The sequence below is a fragment of the Gadus macrocephalus genome, chromosome 16 (assembly GCF_031168955.1).
Source record: "Gadus macrocephalus chromosome 16, ASM3116895v1".
Lineage (NCBI taxonomy): Eukaryota > Metazoa > Chordata > Actinopteri > Gadiformes > Gadidae > Gadus > Gadus macrocephalus.
The window spans coordinates 2,000,869-2,020,931 of NC_082397.1; the positions used below are offsets into that span (position 1 = coordinate 2,000,869).

At 47.6% G+C, this 20,063-nt stretch overlaps 2 protein-coding genes across 4 annotated transcripts in view; one reads left to right on the plus strand and one right to left on the minus strand.

Moving 5' to 3' along the window:
• Positions 1 to 4,826, minus strand: part of smc4 (structural maintenance of chromosomes 4) — a 20,692-nt gene extending 15,866 nt beyond the window's left edge. The window contains exons 1-5 of one of the 3 annotated variants that reach the window (XM_060075115.1): positions 4,616 to 4,826; positions 3,247 to 3,434; positions 2,141 to 2,331; positions 1,523 to 1,714; positions 506 to 682 (exon numbers count right to left, since the gene is read on the minus strand). In XM_060075115.1, the coding sequence (XP_059931098.1) occupies positions 506 to 682; positions 1,523 to 1,714; positions 2,141 to 2,331; positions 3,247 to 3,424 (738 nt within the window). In that variant the 5' untranslated portion in view covers positions 3,425 to 3,434; positions 4,616 to 4,826. Of the gene's footprint in view, positions 1 to 505; positions 683 to 1,522; positions 1,715 to 2,140; positions 2,332 to 2,978; positions 3,180 to 3,246; positions 3,435 to 3,793; positions 3,976 to 4,615 lie in introns of those variants that run through there. The other 2 variants (XM_060075117.1, XM_060075118.1) reach the window with 2 other exon arrangements.
• A 328-nt stretch (positions 4,827 to 5,154) lies between these two features.
• On the plus strand, positions 5,155 to 14,170 carry ift80 (intraflagellar transport 80 homolog (Chlamydomonas)). The gene is made up of 8 exons (XM_060075129.1): positions 5,155 to 5,496; positions 5,750 to 5,799; positions 5,955 to 6,178; positions 9,450 to 9,560; positions 9,714 to 9,782; positions 11,989 to 12,098; positions 13,445 to 13,534; positions 13,614 to 14,170. Exons 2-8 carry the CDS (start codon positions 5,765 to 5,767, stop codon positions 13,902 to 13,904), a joined length of 930 nt encoding a protein of 309 aa, XP_059931112.1. The 5' UTR covers positions 5,155 to 5,496; positions 5,750 to 5,764; the 3' UTR covers positions 13,905 to 14,170.
• Positions 14,171 to 20,063: the final 5,893 nt, after the last annotated feature.

Sequence of the window (20,063 nt, forward strand, 5' to 3'; positions counted from 1 at the left end):
ATGAGGAACCGAAAAGGTGAGCGTGGCGGTTTTGATATGGAGTGTGTGACCATGCCACACTGAAGCAGCACTGCCAATATTGGGGTTGGGGTCTAGTCTCACACACCAATATTTACGTGCTGCTAAAGCGGGGCAGGTACATGAGCAGGGCCCGTACCGCTCCTCCCGACAGGGACGCCGTCCACGGCCACATCTCAGTGGACCTCAGGTAAAATCGCAATCATTTCCTCAAAATTCTACAGCAGCACATAATGGTTTGGACACTTTTGACATCGTTTCAAACCATGATGCGCTGCTATAGCAGTCCAAGGAGAAGAGGAGTGTGCCCTCTGCTCCCTAGTGTCACAGAGCAACACCATGGCTTGGAGTGAGCCACTCTACGTTTATTAGGTGAAAAGGGCTTTCCAGAGGGGCAGCGAAACACGAGTGGACAGGTTTGACAGAACAGCGGGGGTTTGAAAGTAAAACAAATGTGGAGCGAGTAAACGAGAATATAATTAATTACCTGTAAAATTAGGAATCTGTTGTGGTCAAGGTCAATACCATGGCTTCGTAGCAGAATCCCCACATCTTTGAATGTGGCTTTCTTGCCGTCGATATTATATGCTGAGGAATTGTCTTTGTTGCCAGTCCTTGAAACGAAGAACTTGCTGTTGGGGATGACTTCGTAGTCGTCTCCTTCCTGGCTCACAAGGGGGAGGGGCAGAACACTGAATCAAGCTACTGAGGTCACAGCCATGCAGGAAAGTACTGAAGCCACACACACACACACACACACACACACACACACACACACACACACACACACACACACACATCAAATAACGACACCAGGAATATTGATAACTCTGGTAGAACGATCACAAGCAAAACCATGCAGCCACACCATGGCAACATGAGCCCAGGCCCCTACGAGGCTGCTATGCCCTACACGCGTGTACCAGTGTATTCTAGGATCAGGCTAAACACATTTAACGTTGAATGGTAAACCACGGGAGAAAGACTGCCGTCAAGAATATTTATCCATTATTTAAATGATCAACAAATCACAAAAGTTACATTTGGTTTATTTATCTGCCTATTTCACCCTTTGACTGAGTGTACATGTAGACCGTTAAGGTGATATTCCTCTAGCTGATTTTAATAAAATAAATTATTTGGTATTTCTCACTATGCCACAAAGTAACGTAACTTATTCGTCACATTGTGCCATAGCCAAAACGAATTTAATAGAAGCATAAAATAAAATATATTAATAATAATAATGATCTTTAACGTTATTAGGGGGTGATTCATAATAATAAAAATATGAATATAATATGGCCTGTTGTGTGGCTTTTGTCTTCCAACTTTGACTGCTATGATTCTTTGTCTGAATCATTTGTGCAACAATATCGAGTTGTGAAACTCCGTTACACTACGAGTGAGTCTATTGGAAAAAATATCTAAAATTATCTAAAATTAGCTTGCGTGGTGAGAAGTGAGTGAGGACAGAAATGAATAGACTGTGTGCGTTAGATACCTTGTCAATAATCTTGTGAAAGTGCACTTCCACTGTGCAGCTTTGCACATCCTTGTGCTCCTCTGAGCTGTGAATCAGCACAGAGACCTTTTTTGACCTGATCTTTTGAGCTCTGCAGCCGAACACAAAGAGCATGGAGTCTATGACGTTGGACTTTCCACTGCCGTTCGGCCCAATAATGCAGGAAAAGCGCTGGAAAGGAAAATAAATATCAGTAGAATAAAATAATCATTAATAAAAATATGTTATTTTCTTCATGCGCAATAATAGCAGAGCTCAAGACAGTGAAAAATACCAGGAGGCTAGATTTGAAGAATGTCAGAACATGACCACATCAGCAAGAGGAAGATGCTGTCTAAATCAAAATGGTGTGTCTGTAATTTGCACTTCTACAACTATAACTCATTTTCTATAGGGCTTTGTTTTATAAAAATTGACAAAACTACAATGAATGTAATTATTACAAGTGTAGGTTCTACACGAGAAAGCAAAATTGGTACTGACCAACAATTCAATCAAAAATGAGTATTGACTTTAAATAATACAGAAAAAAAAAATCATATCCCACTCATATTTTTCAAATGATGAAAATCTTCCCAATCGTATTTTTTTTCGTACCTTGTGGAAAGGTCCCAGAATCTGCTCACCGGCATACGATTTAAAATTCCTATTAACTAAATGCGTTATCATCAAGCGTGGAGCGCCCGGTTCATTGGTCATGGCGGGGGGCGGGGGTGGAGGGATGCTACCGAGAATCTCCTCCAAACTCCGGTCATCAACCACCTCGGCGCCCTGCCCCTGAGACGGATCTGTGGCAAAAGCATTACTTTAAAATCCCTCATTGCGATTCATTTCAGGTGGGGACGTCTGTATGTGGGGGATGGGTGGCAGGGCAAAACAAACAAACAAAACAGCCAGGGAGTTGGACACAGCAGACGGACAAGGACACCGAGAAAAGTTGACTGTCTTATTTCTTTGTTCTTAAATCTAGGGGCACCATGAAAAACTATCTTCACCGTTAACGCATTAATCCAATGCATTGCACAAAAGCCACACACAATGAAGGTCCCTGTTTATAGTTCGCTGTAGTGCCTCCGTCGAGGATAAATAACTACACAACACTTTATCATTAACACAATGCAGTCAGTCAGATTGTACGATTTTTACTCTTCGGCATAAAGTTTCCATACAGCCACACGAATACGACTACTGTTAACACTATTGTGTTCAGAGAAGCATCAACAAGCCACATAGTCGATGTTTGTTAATAATCTCCTTGTTAATATACAGAACCAAACGATGGATACACATTAAAAAGTTCCTCCACACCAGCACCAAACAAAACACTAAACACGCACTGAACCCTGCCCTAAATGCTCCTTCTTCGACTTAAAAAAATATGTTGAATATCCATTGTCAGGAATAGGGAAACACATCATTATTATAAATATATTACCTTGCTCGTTGAGAAGATTTGAAAAACAACACTCGACGCCATTATAGTTATAACCCCAAAAAATATAATTTCGATTTATTGATAACCGCTTCTTAAAAAACATAGACCCATCTGACTGTGGGTTGGTTAATTAATGACAAAAAAAAAAAGACAACTAAACAAACCGTGCCAACTGGCACTCGCAGCCTTCCATCAACGACACCCATCGCCATTGAGTGAACACAACTTATTTGGATGCAGAGACACCAAAACAGCCTTTGTTACTTGCCAGTGGTCGGAGGTGCCTCCTCTTGAGCACTGGAACTGGTTTCTTTGGAACTGGTTACTTTGGACCTGGTTACTTTAGGGGGTCCAACCAGCTCGTCCTCGGAGTCACTCCGGGGCTGAGACCCTTTCCCTCTCGACTTGGCGGCCGCAGTGGAGCTCTTGGCCGTTTTGGACGGCATGATTCGAAATCTAAAAGGGATCATAGGTTTCAAAAAAATAAAAAAATATCCCCATGTCTGTTTTTGCGCCTGTCACTCTTGCCAATCCATTGTATCCACGTTAACTATGTGGCCTAGTTTGTATGTCAGGAAATTAAGAAATGACAATGCAAAATCCAAATGATAGTTTTGAGTGGGAATATCTTTCAAATTGTCCGTTTAACGCTAGTTGGTTTATAAGTTAAGTGTTCCTCAGATAATAACGCAGACGACGCAGTGACTTCCCGTAGCATCTTGCACAGTATTATTCTTTAGCAGCGCTCAAATGTCCGTCTGTTTCACTGCAACGCTCAAAAACACTGCAACGGACAAAATCCGCACGAAACCCACCAAAACCCAGGGATCTGTAGTGAGACCGATCCAATTATGAAAAAACCCGAATCCTCCTGTGTAACGTTAGCGATCAGAGTCCCTATAACGGTCATCCCGGGCTGCAAGGCCGCGGAAAAGTGCAGAACCAAGTCTTAATGTGACAGATAATGAAAAACGCAGGGCTGCTCAAACCCCAGCGACGATGCGTGTGGGGAGTGGACTAAAGGACCGCCGTTAACAGAGTCCCACCGAGACCTACACGGCCATGGAGGCAGCCCACGCAGCGTTTCACCCGGGTCATAGGACCTCTCTGGACCCGTGAAGGTCCAGTACATGGTGGGTTGAAGCGCTGAACCCCCCTGATCCCCAGAACCACGTCCTAACAGCGACTCTCTGCACGTAACTAGCGTTAGCTGTGGTTATACTAACTAGTACTGTGGGCAGGTTGGCCCAACTAGTCGTGTCTAACCAGCTTTGTCCGTTTGGATCTGGACCAAAAACTACATTTAGCGATATCGTTTCATGTGACGTTATTCGGCAGTCTTTTGACGAAATCTTTGGCGAACTTTACGCGGAACAAAACGCGTACGTGCTGCGCCACTCTTTACACGTCAACGTTTGGATCAGCAACATTACATATACGCTTTTTAAAGTTAAATGAACGCCTGATACCCTGGTTTAGTTAGTTGTTGTAAATGTATTTCCAGGAGATCCGTTAAGAACAGTTCCGCTTAACACGTATTCCGGAGCGGGCGTACGTTAGAGCCAGCGATAACTTATCCGCCTTCTGCGAACCGATTTGCCCGACTAGTTTTCCCTTCTAAATCCTTCTCGGTTTACCTGTGAGTCACTCGTTAGGGCTGAGTCCGAATGTTTTCTGTCCTAAACGAGGCCGTGAAAAGACTTTGATATCCGAGGAAATAGCGTCCAGAAGTATTAATCCCGTGTCATTTTGAATCGCTTTCCAACCTGAAACCCTCGCTTGTAAATGGCGCCTAAACTCCACCGACGAACCAAATTCGTTATAAACTGACGCAATGCACCATGGGACGTTAGAATGGCAGGGAGCAGAAAAAAAACAAAACACAAAATTCAAAAAGGGGGCGAGGCGCCAGCACTCACGTGCTACCCGGGAGGCCTCATACGACACAGATATTATATATATATAAGCTTGAATATAAACATTAAAATCAATTTACAATTATGCCAGTACCACCAGAGCCCTCTGGTACCACTTCTAAGTATTTAGACAATTCAACCGGTGGAATGAAGTAGACTGTTGTTGTTACAGCCTACATGTTCAAACGGTTGCTTAGTTGCGCAGAGTTAAGCCCCGCCCAGATGAGTAGGTTATCATGGACTCGGGCGAAATATAAATCAGTTAGTTAACAATGAGTTTTATTTGTGTTTTAATCGTACAACATTGTTGTAAACTATACATCTTACCATTGCTATTCTCTGAAAACTTGGGGAAATCCGTTACCAAGGAAGTGAGACCATGAGCTCTCGCGAGAACTACGAGCCAAAGCGTCTATGATCCGCTAGCTCTCGCGGTAAATTAGGTTAGCGCTGTAAAGGGTAGCAACACATACCTGAGGTGTGTGCGTTCTTCATGTGTTACACTCATTTATACACTCAACCTTGAATTAAACGAGTAGTAGGCGTACACCGGTTGTATTGACGTGCCTCGGGACACTTTATTGAATGTCCCATACAGAAGGGTAAGTTAACATGAGCTTTTATGTTTGACTGTTGCTACGATAGCAACAGTGGCTCCGTAGCAACGACAGACGTCGATGTCACGACGTAAACAAGGACCTCTGTACACTGTACACTGGCGGCTCTCATGCTTGTTTTGATAGTGCTACCATTTTGCCCATTGTATTGTTAAGTTCTGTTGTATTGGCTAAGCTTATAAGGGGTCCACGGTGTACTCTAACTAGTACGTAACCTTATTGTATTCATGCCCAACAGCAACAGCGTGCTACCATGAGGTTGAAAACATCGCTTCTGAAGGAGCCAAAACATATCCTTTTTAATACTACAAGACGTCCGAAACAAGTCATTCCTGAGACGACAAGAGATCATGTATTTGTTTCTGTCTTGCTAAATTATATTGAACTCAACCTTTCATAGACCAACATGTTCAGCAATAATCATGTTTTCTTAACACTGGCACACATAAGGAACTTGTGAGCTGCGTGGGATGGACCACAGCCGATGAATTGTTCTCATGCAGTGAGGACCATCAGATACTCCGATGGAACCTGCTGACCAGTGAGACGAGCCTGGTGGTCCGGCTGCCAGAGGACACCTACCCCATTGATTTGCACTGGTTCCCCAAAACGGTGGGAGGCAAGAAGCTGGTACAGGCGGATACATTTGTCCTCACAAGCACTGATGGCAAGTTAAAACCCTTTTTCTTTCTACAGTGGTGTCGGCTCCGTCTCTCACCCACACTAGTAGAAGTGTGTCAATCCAGTGGGCACCATGTGATATTGTTGGTTATCAGACAATATTTGAGTAAGGGCCACACTATAATCTGACTGAAGATCAAACCCCATTTGATTTAATACTGAAGGAAAAAAAAAGTGGTTGTAGGCTGTTTATAATTACAATGAGTGAAACCGCTCAGAATTGAATTAAGGACCCATTGAATGCTCTTCGTTCTATAATTTGACTTATTACTAAGTTAAACAGGGAGGCCCAATTATCATAGATCAAACCATAGGATTCATGTGATTCAATCCTTTAAGAGTCAAGGTGAGGCTTTCAGAGCATGCACTCAATATTGGATCACCTACAACAGATTAAACTTTTAGTGTACATTTCCAAGAAAACAACTGGACAAATAGAATTCAGGACCTATTCTATATTGATGTACAAGTGAGCATTTACATTCATTTTAAATGTGTTTGCATACTTTGTTTGACATGCTTAATCATTTCTGGAACAATTCGCCATCAAGCTGAACCAATATATTCTAATTTCAGGAATCATTTGGATATTTTCTGGCCTTAGGTACATTATATGATGGTAGCCACCTATTATTTCCCCCACTGCTCTCCTAAAGACATAAGGAAACAATGGAAGTGCTCGTCTGACCTGGAGTTTCGTTGGGAGTTTCAGACGTAGACCTACAGGCCGGGGTGCAAAGGGATGGCTGACAGCATGTGCTCCCAGCACTAATGGCAGTGTAGAGTTTCACAAACACACCCACAAACAGCAAAGCAGCAATTTTCCCTGGCAGAGCTGGGGAGTAGTGAAAACTTTATTGCTATTTACTTTTTGTTACGATCCACTTCGCCACGCAGCCTGTCTCACCTTCGGACAAATGTCTCTCGTATTTCTGACGACTGTAGTGCCAACACTAGCCGACGGTCTCTTACCCCGTGACCCTTCTCAGTCTGCCCTTCTCAACACATGACCTCCGCAACTTTAGCTCACCGAGTGAGTTAGAGGTGGATGAAGTGATGTTAATGTTCCTCAAACCCAATATGTTTGTCTTAACATGACTTGGGACTGGGCTACAAGGGTTCAGAATAACACAATTCCTATTATGGCTTTGGCGTCTGGGAAATTATATCGCCCAGTCCACGGTTTTATCGCCCACTTATATGAAAAACATGAAAAAGGGCCAATATTTTTCCACACATATGATAGATTTGCTCTTTTGAATACATTAAATGCATTTGCTATACAGTCTGGCATTCTATTATTGCATGTGGTGAACATACAGTAGATCACAGCACAGGATAACTGCATTAACAGTGTAACACATGCCTGTTTATGAACCCTTTCGCTGATTTTGTGAACATCGTCAAATACCAATTGGGTAATTTTGTTTAACAGGGGTGGGGATCTTGTTTTGATGCCTGTCTTCAAGGTCAATGACTCCCAATGTCTTGTAAGATTTGTGTAAATATCCTGTTACACCTTCAGGCTGATATGTGATGTCACTTTTCTTGACATGCTATGGACCATGTCAAGCTTGCTTGGCTCATAACAAATGTGGCTGCTGATTGAGCCGTTGACACATGGGTATATGGCCAATATTAATTAGCTGCGATGTGAGCACCATAATTCATGCAATTAATTAAAGAGCTTCATCTCACACAGCAAGCTGCTGAAAGTAAACAAATCAAGTGGTTCTACCGATTGTGTCGACTCCGTTCGCAGTGAAACTTCTGCCTGCACCTATACAATACTTAAACTACAACATAAGTCATACATTCATGAATCAGCACCCCCTTACAAGAACCACGTTGTATGATTGTGATTTATAGGACCTGTAGTTCAACAGGACAAATGCATCTCCTTACATGAGCTAGGACCAAGAGACCCTTTTCACAGAGTGGTCATCGTGAGACTAACGCAGTAGTCGCTCATGTCTCTGACTTGGCCGCATGGTGTGTTCCTTAATCCTCGGACGCCAGACTTCCGAGTCGAAAGTCGAAGATCTCCCAGCTTTCTTGCAGCATTTCTCGGAGGCACGCCCCCTTTTGGTCTTCATCTTTCGAAAATCGGAGAGTAGTGATGAAGCTCTCAACAAAATGGTTGTGCCCTTAAGGAGATATCTTTTTTTTTGTATTTGTACCACATCGGTCATTTTATTGTCTTATTTTATTGTTTTATTTTAAATGCCATTACACGCTTGATTACATTGCTACTTTATTCCAGTCACCAATTTATGCATTGCACGGTCTTGCTGTGCGTGCAATACACTGTAAAGTTGTGTTTGTTTTCGGGCTGGTTCGCTAAAGAGGCTAATGTAGCTAACAATAAACAACGACTAGCCAATTTCTTGACACAATCACAAAGACGAACAGGAACGCTATAAATACTTTGAGACCGGTAATGACGAAGTGATGCAACTCGGAAGGCTGGCGTCCCAGGATTCAGAAACACACCATCAGTGAACAGTGTCTATTAGACAAGCTATCCTGGAGAGATTTCCCCAAGATATAGACAAAGATTTTCAGGTTAAATCCTAATTTAACACATGGATATATGTAATTAATATGTTACATAATGAATGTTAAGGATGAAACACAACTTTAATATATTACCAACAAAACCAGCACGAAAGATAGCCAACTATTACGTCTCTGTTCTCCTTCTGTTCTGTTTCAATGTTGGGAGGTGCTCTTCGTATGTATCTAGAAATCCTTTTGGATATTTTTAGGTTCGTTTTTTAACCTGTTTATATTGTGGTATTAGTTCAGCCAAAACTGGGTATTATGAGCGCTAGCTGCTGTCCTGAAACGGTGACATGCAGAACAGGGGCCACTTTCAGTGTTGCGCTTAAATTTAGAACCAGGAGCGAGCAGTAGCAAGCTGATTTGCTTTAGGCGATCAGAAATCATAGGAAAGGAAGCTTTATTTAATAATCTTGACCACAAAGCATATAGTACGTCTAGTATCTCCGACGTCTCCATGCCTGTCTAATAGATATTATGTTGTGTTCATTTAGACTTAAATTGTCTTTCACTGCATTATCTTAAGAACCTCTTGGTAGTGCATTTCTAACCTTTGAGTTGTGTTGTTTTGCTAGAAAAATGTAATGACTCGTCGGCCTCTCTGCGGTGCCGGTTGCATCACTACATCCCTCTCCTGAACTCCGACAGCCTCGTGACTGAGACTAACTGCCCTTCTCCCTCTGGCTGCCCTGCAGGGAAATTCCATCTGGCTTCCAAAAGCGGACGAATCGAGAAGAGCGTGGAAGCCCACAAAGGAGCCGTTCTGGCCGGGCGATGGAACTACGATGGCACGGCTCTGATCACAGGTAAGAACGCTCCCTCTCTCTGTCCATGCAACTGTGCTTAATGCTTGTCCCCTCTTTGCACCGATGACGCACATCATTCGGTCATTCGTTACCCGCCTAAATCTGCAATGCGTGTATAATATAAGTATGACGCTTGTCTCTTTTCTTGTCTAGCTGGAGAGGATGGGCAGATAAAGATCTGGTCTAAAAGTGGTATGCTGCGTTCGACACTGGCACAGCAAGGTACGACAACATACGGCACAAGGCCCCCACATGTGTGGGCCTAGGTCCCATGCATATAACGATATCGAGCTGTTCAGTCGAGGTGGCCATCCAACCTGCGCCCACAATCAACTTGAATTAAATTAAACACTCGTAAGATCATTCAACATCTCGCACTCAACCACTGCCCTCTAGTGTGATTTAGTAGATATTGGCCTCAATAATTAACAAGTACAAAGGTAATCACTGTAGGTGATATTATGTTTGCTGCTCAAGTGTAATGACTTTGACACACACACACACACACACGCACACTAGACCTCCGAAGTTGAAAGCGGATTACAGAAAATGAAGACACTGCTCCATTATCACCCCCTCCCTTTTTTTATTGAATGCACCATAACGTTACAACGTAATGTTGGAGTGAGGCCATTTAGAACAACCGATAATGTTTCATTTATTCTTGCCAGTGGGCGCGTTTCAGGCGCCTCGCTCATTAATCGTTTCATCAGACCCTGCTAGCTTAGTGGCGAGAGAGGAGCGTGGTGGAGGATAAGGGAGAAGGTCTGTCTAGAGGAACACCCCGGCTGAAGCTGAGGGTTAGCCTTCACGTGCGCTTCCCTCGGGTTGGTTGGCTGGAGAACGTGTCGCTGAATGGTGGACACCAGAACAGAGACACAGTGCAGGCCAGGGTGTTTAAGCGCGGTGGTTTCTGGCAAGCGCTTCAACTCCGGGCTCGGCCCACAGTCTAAGAAGTCCACTCCGATGTTAAAGGTTGTATCAGCGATGCTGGGCGACGTCACTTCTGTTGGTGTTTTGAAGCGAGTTCCCAAACGAACAGAGCCGGCCCGCCCCTCCCTTCCGTGTTTCGTGCATCCAGAATCATGAACGCAGCGCAAAACCCCACAACACCCACACCCCTTGTCGGTGATTGGTTGGAATGGACAGCCTGCTTATGGGGCGGGGCAGCTAGCGGATCGTGTGGGAAGATCAGATGAATGTGATCATTTATGTTTCAGCCTAGAATCGCTGATGCAACCTTTAACCCTGACCCTGTCGGAAACATACAGCCTCAACGTAAGGGCTTGGTGGATATATTCAAAACGCGGTTGTTTTGACGGTATATTGTAATGTTTGACGGATCACAAGAGAACAAGTGTCGAGTGTTGTTCACTTATCCCTGTTGATAGACTTATAATGGGCAATGCGCTTTTAAATATCTCTGGCCCAATCAGAACCCTCCTGTGGCTTAGTGAACACGGAGCAATTGTACAGAGCCTCAGTGGAAGCAGATGAGTGGACCACGCGGTCAGCAGGTGGGCGCTGGTGAGGAGGACAGCCCAAGCTCAGCCTGCCCTCTTCAGAATTGGCCCTTGTTAATATCGTTGAAGCTTGAACCATTACAGAACCTCTGCTGAAGGCCCTACAGGTATTCCGCCAGAGGGCCCGTTGAGAATGCAATGTTTAGATTGTGAACTTTTTTTATTCTTCAAGATGATTAAAAATGTGATAAAGAGAAACTGGTTTGGGTGAGTTTGTGAGACGGAGAGAAACCACATGCACCTGGAGTGGGGTTAAATGTCAGAACCCCCCCCCCCCCCCCCACCCCCACCCACCACTCATCTAGCTCTTTACACACACACACACACACACACACACACACACACACACACACACACACACACACACACACACACACAGACACACACAGACACACACCTACACACACACACACATGCAAACACGCACACACGCAGGTAGGTTGTGTTCTGCTGAGCAGTGGGCTCTGGTGTGGTTGGGTGGGGTGCGGCGGGGATGCGACCTGCAGACCCGTGGCTCTCGGAAAGCTTCCGGGGGTGAGCGCTGGGACGGGCCTCGACCCCTCTGAGCCAGGAGAGGAGGGCTGTGGAGCCCGAGGGCTGGCCCTCTCACTCCTCTGTTTGACAGGATCAAGCACACGAGGACCTCCACTCTTTGCGTTTTGTCGTGTTGAACCTTGAGTTACCCAAGCTAGGCTCATATCCGCAGTGAGTCGTTACAACCCCTATGTATTGGTGTCGAAGGTACAGGGAGGTCTGTGTGAACAGGTGACCATCACACACAGAATGCCCCGGGAGGGGTCGGACCCAGACGCCCTGCTCTCCGAATGCTGATGAAGGGCTTGTTTGGACCCGATCTTGGAAAGGGCTCAGTATTCATTGGACTCTGTGTGACCGTGTTTTCCTAGGTTCTCCGGTGTATTCCGTAGCCTGGGGTCCAGACTCCGACAGAATCCTCTACACATCAGGAAGACAATTAGTCATCAAACCCCTGCAACCCAGTGCTAAAGTCATACAGGTGTGTGTGTATGTGCGCGCATTTATGTTTGTGAGTTAGTGTGTTTGCATGTCTAAAAGCAGGCAATAGAGCAAGTCTATTATTGGGTGAGAGTGACCTGTTCTATAGCCCTTACCACCATTTCCTATTCACCATAAAAATACACACACGGTATCATTTACCGAATTGAGAGCGAATCACCATATTATGATAATGGCAGAGCTGTGATCAAAATAAGATCCCACTTATCCTGCCAGGCACACAATTGTAATAGCATGAACTTGCCTAGGCTATCGGCCAGCTTACCTAGCCCCTAAAGCTGTTTCGTTTAGCTAGTTTCTCCTCCAAATAAGAGAGAATTAAATGCTTGGAGAAAACAAGCAAATGGGCCCAAAATACAGTTTTTTTTGTCTGATTAAGCTGTTAATTTTAACCTCACTGCATCGACCTGTATGCATGGTAGGTATCCTTCTGAATCCTTCAGGAGGTGTTTGCTATCGTCCCCCCTCCCTTGCTCTTGGCCTTCATGGTCCGGCTGGACTAAAGTTGGATCATTTCTTTTTTCTTCATGTATACATTTGTTTATTGTTCTTCTAGGAACTGAGAACGGCCTGGGACCTTGAGTAAACAGTGGAGCGCTTAATATGCGCTTTCACAGACACACACGCGCACACACACACACACACACACACACACACACACACACACACACACACACACACACACACACACACACACACACTGTCTCTCGTTCTTCTAATCTATCAACTCTCCTCAAGAAACCACTTGCTGTGAAGGAATCCCCTCTATAACCTCTGTGACCTTTCTAGCCCCCTACTCACTCACACACACACACACACACACACACACACACACACACCCCTTGAGAGAAGCGTACGCTGCAGGAATATAGAAGGAGCTGGAGCAGAGTGAGCGCCGGCTGGTTACTCTGTGCTGTGTGAGTGTTGTGGTAGTGGGTTAATGGCGAGGGCTAATTGGAACCAGTATCCAGAGCGAGGCCTCCACAGGTCACCCCAGGGACAAGGCGGGTGCCCACTTTGGTTGTTGCCCCCTCAACCAACTCAAATCAAGGCCCCATGAAGATCCACACCCACATGTCGGAAGGCCTATTCACAGCTTCGGTCAGTCAGACTCAAACAGTTTTAATAATCAGAGTACACCCAGGGGCAGGCTACAATGTCCTTGAACCACGGTAAAGTGCCTCTTTTAAACCCCTGGTTACATGTGATATGGCCTGACGGTGCTTTCCTATTGGCCTCTGGTCACATAGACCTATCTGGTGCTCCGTGGCCTGATGTCTGTATGTGACGGTCTCGGTCTGAACCCTCTTCCCCTCTCCTCACCAGTGGAAGGCTCACGAAGGGCTCATCCTGAAGGCGGACTGGAACTCTGTGAACGAGCTCATCCTGTCGGGAGGCGAGGACTGTAAATACAAGGTGAGCAGCGCTGGTCTGTCTGCTCCTGGTGTCAGGGGGAGGCGGGCTCCCGGTGACTGACGGGCTCTTTGCTCCGCAGGTGTGGGACAGCTATGGCCGCCTGCTGTACTCCTCCTCTCCCCGGGACTACCCGGTCACCTCCCTGGCCTGGGCTCCGGACGGGGAGGTGTTTGCGGTGGGCTCCTTCAACACCCTGCACCTCTGCGACAAAACCGGGGTAAGAAACAGCAGCGGCGGCAGCTGGAGTCACACAGAGTTATTCAGGGTCCACCGCTATCGTACCGCGATCCCAGTAGCTAACCCCCATTCCATTGGAGTGCATAGAAGCTGTGCGCTTCCATTCAAACAATGCTTTACTGCTCATTGTTAGATATTGCTCTGAAATAAAGAGTTTATACAAAAAAATTGGCCTTTTAAGCCCATTGAGTCTGTAATGGTGATTAAGGGCTATACAAATAAAATAGAACAGATTCGACCAAGATCAAACAATAAGTCTACTTTATTTTTCACTTAAGACTTTCCGTTCACAGAAAATGTATTTGTGTTAATTTCCTTTCTTGCTTTTAGTCACCATTATGTTACCTGTTGAGGGTAGCTTCTGAACTCCCCTTTGCAGCCATCTCTCACCCCTTAATGAGAACAGAATGAGCTGGTGGCGAGTATCACAGCAGGGAGTGGCTGGGCCCCTTGTAGGCCTGGGTACCGCTGCCGTGGTGAGCCGCACGGGGCCACATGGTTCAGACCTGCTGCTGGCGGTTGCCACGGTTACTTGAGTTGTAGCGAGAGGAGTAATGAGTGGATGGGGGCGCCCCAACGGGTAGAGGGCGGGCCATTAGGCCGCAGCGACCCGGGTTCGATTCCTTTTCTGCGCGTCCTCCCCTCTCTCTGCCATACCTTCCTGTCTCTCCCACTACATCACAAAGCATTAAAATGCAAAAGTCGATCTTTAAGAAATGAGGGGATGAGCATGTTGATTGGTTCGTTAGTACCTCGTATAGAGGAGGGGGGGGGGGGGTGGACATTAATGGGGGGGAGGTTAGCCTCCTGCCGCGTGTGCCTGGAGTGTGTCGGTGGATTGTCGTATCAAAGCCGCTGTGATGACAACGAGCAGCCGGCCCTGGGTTCCTGCCCCGATCGGCAGGCTGGTCAGGCTCCGTTTTCATCTAATTAGGATAAAATGTTTTTTTGTGTGTATTGGGGGGGGGGGGGGGGTCGTCAGAGGAGGCTGTCCCAACACAGATGTGTGCAGAAGCAAGTCGTGTATCGTGTGTTTGAGGAGATGCAACATATCTCCTCCAATTTAACGTGTGATCTTAACATGTGTAGCCTATAGTCGCAGATGCCCTTACGTGGATCTGGATCGTTAATTGACTCTGAGCCCTTGTCCTGATTGGCTCTCTGTAGCGGTCATTACAGTAGTTTACAGTAGGGAACATGGCCGCTTTACAGGCAAATGCAGCCACGCTTCGCACGGAATTCCGGCCGGCATCCATTTGAACAACGCAAGTCGTTCAACGTGCAGCCTGGACTTCAATTCATTGTCTGCGGCTCTACTCTGAATGAGGTCTGGATATCTTCCCCTTCTCTCGAAAACTGATATCGTAATCTGTATCGCGGTACGGGCGCTTCGCAGAAGAAGACGCTCGACAAAAGAATCCCCTCCGTCTCCGTCACTCTCACTCCCCCCGGTCCCTCCCATATCAGAGTCCTTCAGGTCCAGGAGCCGTCGCGCTGTAACCCGGGCCTCGTCGCTGAGCCGTACGCCCGAGGCCGCGTGTGTGCCAGGGGTGCGCTGTTCGCGGGGGGAGGTGCCTGGCGGCGCAGCGAGGGTTAAGCTGAACGGCGCGGAGCCGCTGCAGTCACTGGCGTGACTAATGGGCGGCAGTTTCATTCTGTATCTGCGGCAATGAAACCTCGCACTTTAACGTACGGCTGCTGGCTCAGCAGGAGCAGCTCTGCACGTTTAACCCCTTCACCCCCGCCCTCCCTCCCTCCCTCCCTCCCTCCCTCCCTCCCTCCCTCGTACTCCCCCGTCTCCCTCCACGCTCCATGGGACAGATGTAGTGCGTTTACCCCCCTTCATTATCACTGCTGAGGGAGGGGGAGGCTGCAGTGTGCGAAACACACTCACCCCTCCTCAACTACCTCCCTCCACCACACCCCCCCCCCCTTTCCTTCTGCACACACACACACACACACACACACACACACACACACACACACACACACACACACACACACACACACACACACACACACACACACACACACACACACACACACACATATACACATATACACATATACACATATACACACACACACACACATACATACATACACACACACACACACACACACACACACATATTCCTGCAGGCATAGAGTTTAGGCAGAGGCAAAAGTTTATAAGCAAGCACACACAAAGACAAGCGATGGGGGAAGGTTAGCCTGAGAGTTCATCTGTGCTGTTGCTGGTTAATAGATCTGGCATAGGTCTGTGTGTGTGTGTGTGTGTGTGTGTGTGTGTGTGTGTGTGTGTGTGTGTGTGTGTGTGTGTGTGTGTGTGTGTGTGTGTGTGTGTGTGTGTGTGTGTGTGTGTGTGTGTGTGTGTGTGTGTGTGTGTGTGTGTCCCCATTCTGGGGCTATAGAATCCCAGCGGACACAATGCACTACACTGTCCCTTTTACAAGGGCTGTGAGACACAATAACTCAGTATCTATCCGCCAAACCCTTAGCGAATGCGTGCGTGTGTGTGTGTGTGTGTGTGTGTGTGTGTGTGTGTGTGTGAGAGAGCAGGGCCGTGCAAATGTGCCTGCGAGACAGCAGTCTGTTTACAAGGCGCTGCAGCTGCTGTCTAGCGTCTGGACCCTGTCACGATCCCTGACACTGTGTCACTGGCTAACAAGTGGGACTTATTGTGCCAGGCAAGCCCCCCCCACCCCCACCAGCCCACCTCCCCTCCCCATGCCTCCCTCTCTCCCCACCAGCCCACCTCCCCCCCCCCCCCCCAAGCACTTATTATTCCCCTCCCACTGTAAAGGGCTGATTATGGTTCCACGTTCCCGCAACGCAACGACCACGCAGACGCTCCGACGCCGTCGTGAACCTTTACGGTTCTGCGTCGGGTTTTAGCAAGCGGACCAATCACAGCCCTCGCCGCTGCGTCGCCTCGACGGAAGGTTACGATTTATGGGAGGCGCACGTCCGGCCCTTGCGGTGGAGTCAAGGAGAGTCCGCACGGACGTAAGGGGTCCGTAACCCCCTTGCCTTGCGTGAACGTGGGTGGGACCATAATCAGCCCTTAAAGGTGCGGCCACACTGAACACGTTATGCTCGCAAGTTTTGCACGCGTAACGCGCCTAACCTGACGCTTGATCATTGTGTGTCACAAAAATGGTTCAACGCGCCTACGCAGCTGGTTGAGCCCGCCCAAGACTTATTTCCCCCCCGCTACTTTTCTTTTGCTCCACAAACATGGCTGAGATCACCTCCATCGCTGCGCTGTGTTTGTTCTCGGAGTTCGAGGCGAGTAGGAAACCCAAACGCCAAACCTTGTTTGGGTGCATGATAAAGCTTAGATCGGGCCCAGAAAATCAAGCCCGAGCCGGCCCGAGCCCGTGCACTTTCTGTCCGAGCCCGGCCCGACACATTAACTGGAATTATGAGCCAGAGCCCGATTTCAACCCGACTTTTTTTTTAATACATGTTACTTTGTACACATTTGTTACTTGGGCCTACTGTGCTAAATATATATGTAAGGAATAATGTATAGAGCACCGGTCATTATCGGGAAAATAAGCCCGACAGCAAGACGTACAGGACACCGACGCACAGCGGAGGTGACTTGCTTCGCCCTGAAGGGGCTTATTTTTCGATAATGACCAGCGACGTTCTAAACATTATCCCGCTTATTACACGGCTACTTGCCAGATGCGTTGGGCGCGTAATGGTTCCCTATGCAAAAATGCAGATCTTCTACGCCTCTAACACACGTAACGCGTTCAGTGTGGCCGTACCTTAAGTCAGGCCTTTCCATCTACACAACGGGGACCTCGTGGACGTTTAGCGATTCCGTAGCACAGAAGAGAGTTTGCCCCGGGAACGCCACAACGTTTGTTACGATGGCACGGAGAGAACCTTCTGGGCCACAAGCGGAGTGGGTGCCCTACGCAACACCCCTTCCTTCTGCTCTGGGTTCCGACGCAGGCTGTGGGTCTATCCCGTGGCATCCATTTGATGACACGTTAGGCGGTCTGGTCCTAAATCTCTCGCATAACATTAATTATGTCTTAAACCGTTTCTTCTTTCCGCTACTTTTCATTTGTGTCGCCTTTTTTGGTCAGCTTTTTTCGTTCCGTTTCTCAGCGGACCGTTTTTATCAAAAGCCCCCTGCTGTGAATCCCGTCAGACGGTGGTGGAAACAGAGCAGCCGGGGCATGCAGGTGCACCGCGGACCTTGGGAACGGAATCAAGGACCTAGCTCTCGCCAGTGCACCCCCCACCTCTTCTCCATACGTACTCCCAGACTGGATTGGATCGACCGCTCATTGGGTCTCCTCTAACAGGCCTATCACACAGGAGCAGCCAGGGACCTTAAATGTGGGTACAATGCGTGACTTATTATTTTTCCCCCTGACCATGGAATTGGAAATTCTGATTCCTTCTTATATGCCCCTGTCCAAGTACCGGGAAATGATGCATCAGCATAATTGCTGTGTTTAAATTAATTTGCTCCTAATGGAAGCGTTGCTCCTAATAAGAGCTTATTTGTGTGTGTGTGTGTGTGTGTGTGTGTGTGTGTGTGTGTGTGTGTGTGTGTGTGTGTGTGTGTGTGTGTGTGTGTGTGTGTGTGTGTGTGTGTGTGTGTGTGTGTGTGTGTGTGATATCATAAACAGCTGAGCCTCTCTGTTTTTTTTCCTCGACTCCGCTGTCTTGCCTTATGGTCCCATTAGCTGTAAGTGAATGAAGCAGGCAGTCACTGGCGTTTGTCTCCTCCTTGTTTCATCTGAAGCACACTGTGGCAGTATGTGTTTCTGACAACCCCCCGTGAATGAATTCCACTGCATGCCTTTCATTGTGTTTTATTTGTGGCCTAATTGACACACAGACACACGCATATACACAGAGACACAGAGAGCGAGAGAGAATCTCCTTCCACAGCTCTGTGTTTACTTTCCGACGGTGCTTGTACACCCCCTACGTCCTTGTCTTGCTGAGTTGCGCTCCTCCTCCTCATCCTCCTTCGCTCCTGAGGTGTGCTGGTCTGTCCTCCACCTCCCCCTGTCCTGGACAAGGAGTTGGAGCTCTGAGAGCCAAACTCTGGATCATCCCCCCAGGAGTGGAATCATGTCCAGCTGGAATCTCTCTGTCTCTCTCTCTCTCTCTCCTCTCTCTCTCTCTCTCTCTCTCTCTCTCTCTCTCTCTCTCTCTCTCTCTCTCTCTCCCCTCTCTCTCTCTCTCTGTCTCTCTCCTCTCTCCCTCTCCCTCCCTCCCTCCCTCCCTCCCTCCCTCTCCCCCTCCCTCTGCCTGCAGTCTTTCTAGAACCTAACCAGCAGTTAGCTGTCCGTCTGCAGCGTCCATCAGCCCACAAGTGTTCGTTTACTTTCTTTCTTGCCCCTCGGAGCTTCTAGCTTTCCCCAGCCGCCCTAATTAGCCCAGTTCGGCCCGGCTTCTGTCTTCCCCGATGGCTGTCCTTTTTTTTTGTTGTTACATTGTATTCTTTCCTGCGTCTGTACTGCCTAACAGCGTACACCCGAGCCCGCTTGGCAGTCTGTTGCCCACCACGGGCCAGCATCTGGAAATGGCTGCTGCTTGGAAGGGAATAAAACGTCTGAGAGTCCCCGTGCTGATCCTGGGCTTCTGCTGGTGGAGCGTGAAAGGGCCAGAGAAACCAGTGTGGATCTATGAGGCTGCTGCTGGCCTTTATCTGGGACTGTCACATGGTGTGGTGGTGGCGGGGGGGGGGGGGTGGGGGGGGGGGGCAAGGAAAATGACACGGCAGAAAGCAAGGGAAAGGAGAGGGCAAGAGAGGGAGAACGAAAGGAAGAACAGAAGCGGGCAGGACAGGGAGTGAGAGAGGGAGAGCCGGGGGGGGAGAGAGGCGGAGAGAGAGAAGACTTTATGAGAGGAATACAGAGAGTGAGAGTGAGAGTGAGACAGAGCCAGAGGGAGGGTGGAGAGGGAGAGAGTGTTTGATGAGAGGAATAGAGTGAGAGTGAGACAGAGTGAGGGAGAGAGTGTTGATGAGAGGAATAGAGTGAGAGTGAGACAGAGTGAGGGAGAGAGTGTTGATGAGAGGAAGAGAGTGAGAGTGAGACAGAGTGAGGGAGAGAGTGTTGATGAGAGGAAGAGAGTGAGAGTGAGACAGAGCCAGAGGGAGGGTGGGTAGTGTTCATGAGAGAGAGAGAGAGAGAGGGGGAGGGAGAGCGAGAGAGTTATAGTTTAGTTATGTGTATGGATTTTCTGCATGAGGGGCAGGGCAGAAGAAAACGGCAGATGTAGCAGGGCTGCATACAAGTAGCATGGA